This window comes from Semicossyphus pulcher, unplaced genomic scaffold, assembly GCF_022749685.1.
Source record: "Semicossyphus pulcher isolate SPU_LCO1_2020_fin unplaced genomic scaffold, fSemPul1.0.p SCAF_12, whole genome shotgun sequence".
NCBI classification, from domain to species: Eukaryota; Metazoa; Chordata; class Actinopteri; order Labriformes; family Labridae; genus Semicossyphus; species Semicossyphus pulcher.
In genome coordinates this window covers 11,533,416-11,541,540 of record NW_027211626.1, presented here as the reverse complement: position 1 = coordinate 11,541,540, position 8,125 = coordinate 11,533,416, and the positions used below count along the sequence as shown (strand labels likewise).

The window sequence follows — 8,125 nt, the reverse complement described above, 5'->3', positions numbered from 1 at the left end:
AGTTTCATGCCCGGATTGTATTTCATCAGCTGACATTCATGTTTACCTAGACAGAGTCGTTTTGTACTAGTACATTGTGTTTGGTCTGACAGGCTTGTGATGCAGCAGAATTTGACCATTGCATTCCTAAAGGCTAAAATGGGTTTCATAACCTCGGAAACATTTAAGTAACTCAAGTACTGCATGTCATACCAAGTTATACTCCTTCTCTAATACATTACAGAGGTAAATTTTGTATCTATTTCACAGCTTAAAGCTCCTGTGAGGAGTTTTTTACTGGTTATGAAACAGACTGAAATTAATTCTGATGACTCTACATGACCTACAAAAGCAAACCAGACCATCAGCGACAAGACTGATTATTTCTATGTAGTTATTTTTAATGCCTGAAACTGCTGGTGGGGGGTAGGTGTGAGACAGTGCAATGAACTGCACGCTGCCTTTGTTTACATTTTTCAGGGCAAAGACAGCAGGATTTTTTGTTAAAAAACACTTGCAGGACAAAATCAGCAAAGAGGTGAGAGGTACGGATTGTCCACAGGGGGCGCCAAAATCAACACAAACCAAAGGTTCCTCACAGCAGCTTTAAGCTACTATTTACTGACTGCAAATTAAGATTTTAAATTCAAGACTGCTAAATTATATAATGTATGATTATAGTTTTAACTAGTACTAACAATATACAATCAGAGTTTATATTCACTTCGACCAGCTATGAAGGCATTTTTTTCATACTCATTAATACAAAAGCATTAATAATATTGTAATATAACATTAACAGGAGCTATTATTATCTTCATTTTACTTTAAGTGCACGTTTCTTATGATCGTAACATAGTTTAATATGTAATTTTAAATGCAGGGCTTTAACTTGTAAAGGCATCTTTTTGCTTAGCGGTATGGCTAAGGATCTGAATCTTCCACCATTGGCTGTTTTTGTCTGACAGCCACAGCTTTAATCATACTACATATACTACATCAATGTATCAGTCATAACTAACAGGGATGTATTTTTTATTAAGCACTATTGCAGCTTTTGCTCTAGCAAATGATCTGAATACTTTCTCCACCACTGCTCAGAACTCAAAACCACAAACCGTCAACATCTCACATACTCGCCCCTTTTTCCCATTTTCCCTCCAGTTTTCTCGCCCTGAGCTCTTGCCGTTGCATCCATGTCTTTTATCACAATCTTGACCCACAGAAAGGAATTCTCACAAGATATCAAAACAAAAATCTATATTTAATATGGGAGCAATTACAAAGCGAAGTTGGCTGCACAGGGCCGTTGTCACCAGAGCGCGTGTTTTTCATCAAATAGGTCATTAGATGATGATGGATGTAAACCTATAAAGTATCTAAACTGGACCTTTTAACAAACCACGAGCAACACTATCATTTCTCTAATAGAACCTGCTGACCGTGTCATTCCCTCCTGCCATTTGTCATTTTTCCTTGTGAAATAATCAATATCTGGGCGCTTTGAAATAAATAATATAAAAGTCATAGTAACCTACCCGAGGAGCAACAAAAATAGACTTATGGAGCATTCAGAGGGCCTATATGGCCTCTGGGCAGTGTGTACTGCATGTTTCTAATCGATGCATAGATGAACTGTATTCTTTAAAACGCAGACCACAGGATCTTAGTTTATTTTCAGGGAACGTATCTGTTCCTTTTGTACTCAGTTAAGCATGTTGGACTATCATTAAAGCACTTATGCTTTTACTAAAGTACTATTGTGGCTTATGTACTTCTGGCTCAGTATCTATTTCACTATTTAAAAACAACCTGGCAATCAGGCCCACATGAGACTTGCCCTCAAGAGGTCATGTCCAAGAGTTAAAATTATAGTACATAGACAAGAGTAATGTTTTGACACTGAACAGCTCCCAGAAGTTCGCTTTATACATCTCATACACCATTTTGATCACGTAGATAATCAATGATTACGGTTTATCACAAGTCTTGGTGCTGCGTTATTCAGCCCTGTTGGCGATTCAATTGTGCTGCGTTAAGATTATGATTTTAATAGTGTTTTTATTGTGTAATGAACACTCAAGTATCAGGGTATTGTAAAAATGCTACTTTTTTGTTTTTGAACCAAGTGGGTTAATCATTTTGTAGAATTTGCCATTTTGCATGTCAGCTATTATACTGTATAATATACAAATGCTGTTAATTTTAGCCTTAAACAAAACGGTAACGCCTGGGTCATGTCTGGTACTGTCATGCGAAGCCTTAGTGGCCACTTGTGAAAAAGTGTCAGATATGTGAGATCTAAGCTGAACTAATTCTTTTGTACAAAAACGTAACCATCCACAATAAGTGAAAGGTGTACATAGTGTATATATTTATTATTATTATTGTATTTTATTTTTGTCTTGCCTCTTTTTTTAATCCATCACTTGTTTTACCTGTCCTCTACTTTGAGCTGTTGAAACAAGTGAATTTCCCCCAATGGGTGATCAATAAAGTCTATCTTATCTTATTTAAGTTATACTATAAAATTAAAACCTTTTATCTCGTTGATCCAATGCCCACTCTTCAGAATGATAAGTAGCAGTTTATTCTCGGTGTGCAGCAGTTTTATCTTGTGCAAAAACAATATCAATACTTAAAAAATGTGTGAAATTGTAACTTTTTAGATTTTCCAAGAGTGATAGGACCTTTTTATCTAGTTTCTGTAGTGCTGTCCATATTCCCACATATTGATTGAGGCAGATTGGGATAATGTGTTTTTTTGTTTTGAATTATTTATTAACATATAAATATCATTGCTCACTTTGTGCATCAGTCTTGGGGTACCGTTTACATTCCTGTGATGACGACCAGGTAAGGAAAGCAGTAGTTACATCTCAGTAGTCTACTTGAGCTGCTCACATAATAAGTGACACATAAATCTATGGACATGCTAAAAACAGATGATCAGGGGAAGAAGCACAATATCACCCAACAACACCTTTACCTCATCGCTGACTCACTTTATTATGGCTAGTCAATGTCTGTAGGGAACATGATTCATAAATAACAACATCAAATAGCTTTTAGGACAAATATGCTGTACGCACAAACACACACACAAACTTGTTTTTGTCACTTTTGAGGACAATCATTTGAATTGTATCAAGTACCTGAAAAGTGATTAGAACACTAACAACTGCACTCCTAACCCACCTTAAATCCTGACCTTAACATAACCCACACCTTTACTCTAAAATGTCCCGGTTTGCCTCGTGCGGACCTGCTTTTCAGCCCCATATTGGAGGCGAGTCCCCAAAATGTCATTGATTTAAGCACCCCCACACACTCTTTCTCTCCACACTTGCAGTTCCTCCAGGTGGCCCACAGAGGGCGCTGTCTCCCCGTCTCTTCTCCTACTTAGACACCATGTAGCCTCCAACCAATGGACTGCTTTTTAACAAGTCAATTAATATCAATGAGTGAATATACATAGCACATTTACAAAGAGTGCAATCTGAGGGATGAATTAACCGAATCGATTAGGGAGGAATAAATGAGTGCGACCCGCAGACACGCTGGAGATCAATGAATTAGAAATATGAATCTAATCAGCCTTCGGTGACATGTAGCTACAGCCGGAGCTCAGGCCTGCTTCATATCTTGACAGAGAGGCTTAGAAGAAAACATTTGTAGACTTTTTTATTTTTTATGCTTTTGGAATTGATTCTAATTTTGTTTTGTGAAGTTATAGGAGGAACATTCAGACGATTCTGCACAAGAAAGGTGTTTTTATTGCTTCAACAATTAAAAAAAAAAAACAGGTACATGATTTGCAAAGTTTTGCACTATTTAAGTTTTAATTGTGAATTTGCAAAAACTTTATTTAGATTTATGTGTAGCTGTTATATGGCTGATCGCCTCACACATGCACAACAGGATTTTTTTTTTTTTTTACAAATGTAATAAATAAAAGCATCACATTTAGGCCTTGGATAAACATTGCAAGCTTTAAATAAAGGCCTATATAGGTCCTGAAATATTATAAATGTTATTCTTAGGTTTTGTCCTCTTGAAAATATTATTAGATTTTTTTTTTATAAATGTGTATTTAAAAGTATGATCATTAAAAGACACTTAAAAAAAGTATATCACCAAACATTAAAAAAAAAATGTATCATGAGTTTTCTAACGCATCGATCTGTGTGTCACTGTTAGTTATGTTCTGACGGCGTTTATCCCAAACCTTCGTTTTTGGCGCTAACAGCCCTGTGTTCATTTGCTGCCTAATTGGACTATATGAGACCAATAACAGGCGAGCACACACAGCCTGCAGCCAGAGCACGCAGAGGGGGGAGGATGCTCTCTCTCTCTCTCTCTCCCTCGCTCTCTCTCTCTCCTCCTCACCGTCTCTCCCTTAATCCCATTTGCCATTGTACATGCCCAATCGCCTATACTTTCCGCATTTAACTTGGATGACATTTTTATTTCATCATTAGCATCAGACGCGAGACTGACTGACACGGTGGACACAGTTTGCGTTTTGACGAAAGAGCACCCGGAATGACACATCTCCATGATTTTACGCATCTTTTCGCCGCACAAACATTTGATGTTATTCTTTTTCTAGCCTAGAAGGACGCGTGTTTTGACGCGCTCTCCGGGTGTGAAATCGAGTCTCCGCGTTAAATCAAGGAGAAGAATAAAACAGGGACTCCTCGCAGGCAGGATATCGACAGTCTGTAAGTCAGTCGGCTTTTTTTCCCCCCTCTTTCAATTCCTGCTTCCGTGGTCCTCCGCGTGCAGACCACAGCCACAGCGATGCCAGAGACAACGCAAGAGACGTGCGCTTCGGCCAAGGACTCTCCTTTCTTCATAAAGAACCTGCTGAACTGTGACAGCAAACCGTCCAAACCCAGACCCGTGCTTACTGCCACCAAGGCGGCCTTGGAGGGAGGATTTTCTCTCTCCCAGGTGGCGGAGTTCAACTTTCCACGCTTCGACCTGCCCGCGCAGAGGTTCAGTCTACCGGCTCACTACCTGGAGCGCACCTCGGCGTGGTGGTACCCCTACACCCTCGGCACAACCGCCCACCTGCACAGAACCGAAGGTAAGACAGGAAGCAGTGTTTATTTCACATTAAGTTATTGTAGCCTTTTAATTGCATTTTGAAGTTGAAATTTGATCTTCAATTATTCGAATAGAGAGGGAAAACTTTTAATTTTCAAAATAAAACTCACACCATCACTCAGCAACGTTTCCACTGTGCGTTTTTTGACACATATCTCGTCATTGCACTTCCTCTTTAGATATTTACGATATAAACGTGGATTTTGTGCGTTTTTGGTGATGGGAATTAATACTATTCAGGGTGCACAGTGATTTGAAGCCCTGTCCTCTACGCAGGCCTATTTTGTTATGCCACGACGCGGGGTAATAGATCAATAAAGTGACACGCTGAGCATAAAATGAAGTAGACATCATCAAATCATAGGATGAGGGTGACGATGCGCAGCGTGCTTTTGATTTGTCTATTGGCGCTCAGTATGAACGTGTTACCCCAGAGGCTCGAGCCCTGACAGCGTCTTTACCTCCATGTTCCTGTGGTTTACTCACGTGGGGGTTTAAAACGCGCAGATCTGTCAGCAGGCTATCGCGTTTATGCAAATAAAAAATGAAGTTTATTTTTTTTAAATTGAGAGATTAATATTAGAACCCTGATTTGACAAATATAAGCTATAACATAATTTTAATATTTTATTTCTGAAGTCGGTTGAAGTGTTTTAGTAAGGTAAATGTAGCCTAGTTTGAATATCAGATATGGCTGGCTCTTTAAATTTTGACATGACATGACATGTCACAAGGTAATTTTTTAGGCACTATTTATAACCATTTTAATTCACAGTCTGCCCAGTGTCAACAGGCTGAAATAAAAACCCAAACAGGCCTCAGTATTTATGAACAAATCTTCCTGTCTCCCTCTTTTTAGTCATCGAGAAACCAGGAGCCAGAGACTCCTCTCCAACCTCGGGCACCGACAGAGACTCGCCAGAGCTGGTCCTCAAATCCGAGCCAGACGCCAAAGACGACGACGAGGACGATGATCACAACAACAACAAAAGCGGCGACGAGATCATCCTGGAGGAGAGCGACACGGAGGAAGCCAAAAAAGACGAGCTGGAGGACTGGAAGAAGAGGGACGACGACAAGAAGCCGTGCCGCAAGAAGAAGACGCGCACGGTTTTCTCCCGGAGCCAGGTGTTCCAGCTGGAGTCCACCTTCGACATGAAGCGCTACCTGAGCAGCTCGGAGCGGGCCGGCCTGGCCGCGTCCCTGCACCTGACGGAGACGCAGGTGAAGATCTGGTTCCAGAACAGGAGGAACAAGTGGAAACGGCAGCTGGCCGCAGAGCTGGAGGCCGCCAACCTGAGCCACGCGGCGGCGCAGAGGATAGTCCGGGTGCCCATCCTCTACCACGAGAACTCGGCCTCAGAGAGCGGAGGCTCCGCCGCTAACGTCCCCGCGAGCCAGCCGCTTCTTACCTTCCCGCACCCGGGCGTCTACTACTCCCATCCCATCGTCACATCCGTGCCGCTGCTCAGACCGGTTTGAAAAGAGCTGAAAATCAACTCATCCGAAAAGTAAAAAAATAAAATAAGACTTAATATTTTTGTACAACTGACTGAATGAAGAAAAAAGAGACACGCAGTGTCAGGCCTACATGGACCTCTGGGAAATATAATGTGTCATTTTGCATAAGGGTTCCGTTTACACATGACGACAATTCAGATCCCATGTTTTATATTATTATTATAATTATTATTATTATAAAATGTAGTGATCACCTCAGGAGTCCACCTGCTTACACTGCCTGATGAGTGTCTTTCATTTTTCCCTCCTGTACACCCTGACTGTTGCTGGGCTGCAGACTAACAGAAAACAATGTTTGTTTACAAAAATAGTTGCCCCAAAGGCGCGTGCCTGCTCATCACCCAACACTATTATTTGACTTTATTCACATTTCCAGAACGATGACGTGCAATACACTGACGGTGAATTAATAAATCCACTAAACGGAAACATTTTTTTGTTCTCATCTCCTCGCGGTGGAATATTCTTGATGAGGCTTTGTTGTAATTTTCTTGACGGGGGACAATCAAGACACTCTCGACTGTAAAATAATCACGTAGCTTTGTGTTTTAGTTTTTAGTGATCCTCACTCTTGTTCCCTCCACGCGGACACGTCCTTTAAGCACAAGTGTGAGCTCCAATGTCTCCTGATCTACTTTGTCTTTTTGAACAGGAGCGGCAGAAATAGCGACTAAACACTGGTGTACAAATCTGTAAATGTATATATTTAATGAGACACGTGGGGGGAGAGAGGGGCTGCCACGTGCGGTTTCTCCTTTGTACAGAAAAAAAACAACGTTTTGATATTGTATTGCTGAACCATGTTGTGAAATAAATGGAGAATATTCCTTACTTTTTAGGATATTTTTGTACGACTTCTGTATCCCTTGATGGAGGAGACAAACTCAGTATAATAGTGGAGTCATTTTACAACAATATATAATATTGTTTTCACTACATCATAACGCATTTTCACCAGTTTTGTGCGCAAGAATGAAGTAGACGCTACCAAATTAATATTCTGATAACTGATGCACGTGAAACCCTACACACACACACACACACACACTTGTAGCTTGAGCAGGTGGGTCTCTGTAATCATCTTAGTGTTATGCACTTTAAAAACGTTATTTTACATAAAAAGAGGCGCGCTCAATTAGATGCGTAATTGGCACCATCTTGCCAAAATGATGCGTAATGTATTCAGAGGAGGACATTACTCCCTGAGTGTGAGCGGCTGTCTTTTAACATGTTCTCTCTCTCTCGGCCCTGTGTGTAAGTGTGTGTGTGGGTTTGTTTGTGTGTGTGTGTGTGCTCTGTGTCAGGACCATATGGCTAGTATCACAAAGCCAGTATAATTTTACTCTTAGGTCATTTTTTTTTGTTATTTTATTTATTTATTGCAACAAAAAAAAATCAGAACTTTTTTTTGTAACTTTATTAGCAAACCCAGCCTGTAGTTTTACAACAATCACTTGCGATACAACACGTGTTTTAGGACACACACACAGAAAAAATGTATATAAACATCACA

At 40.3% G+C, this 8,125-nt stretch overlaps 1 protein-coding gene across 1 annotated transcript; it reads left to right on the top strand.

The window, feature by feature from the left end:
* Positions 1-4,496: 4,496 nt before the first annotated feature.
* On the top strand, positions 4,497-7,426 carry hmx3a (H6 family homeobox 3a). The gene is made up of 2 exons (XM_069658833.1): positions 4,497-5,071; positions 5,951-7,426. The coding sequence occupies exons 1-2, from the start codon at positions 4,783-4,785 to the stop codon at positions 6,571-6,573; spliced, it is 912 nt and encodes a 303-aa protein (XP_069514934.1). The 5' UTR covers positions 4,497-4,782; the 3' UTR covers positions 6,574-7,426.
* Positions 7,427-8,125: the final 699 nt, after the last annotated feature.

Excerpts from the sequence above, each read along its gene's own strand:
- hmx3a (XM_069658833.1), top strand. The coding sequence starts at position 4,783 with ATGCCAGAGACAACGCAAGAGACGTGCGCTTCGGCCAAGGACTCTCCT. Across the intron at positions 5,072-5,950 it reads CCACCTGCACAGAACCGAAG|TCATCGAGAAACCAGGAGCC; the intron begins GTAAGACAGGAA and ends CCCTCTTTTTAG.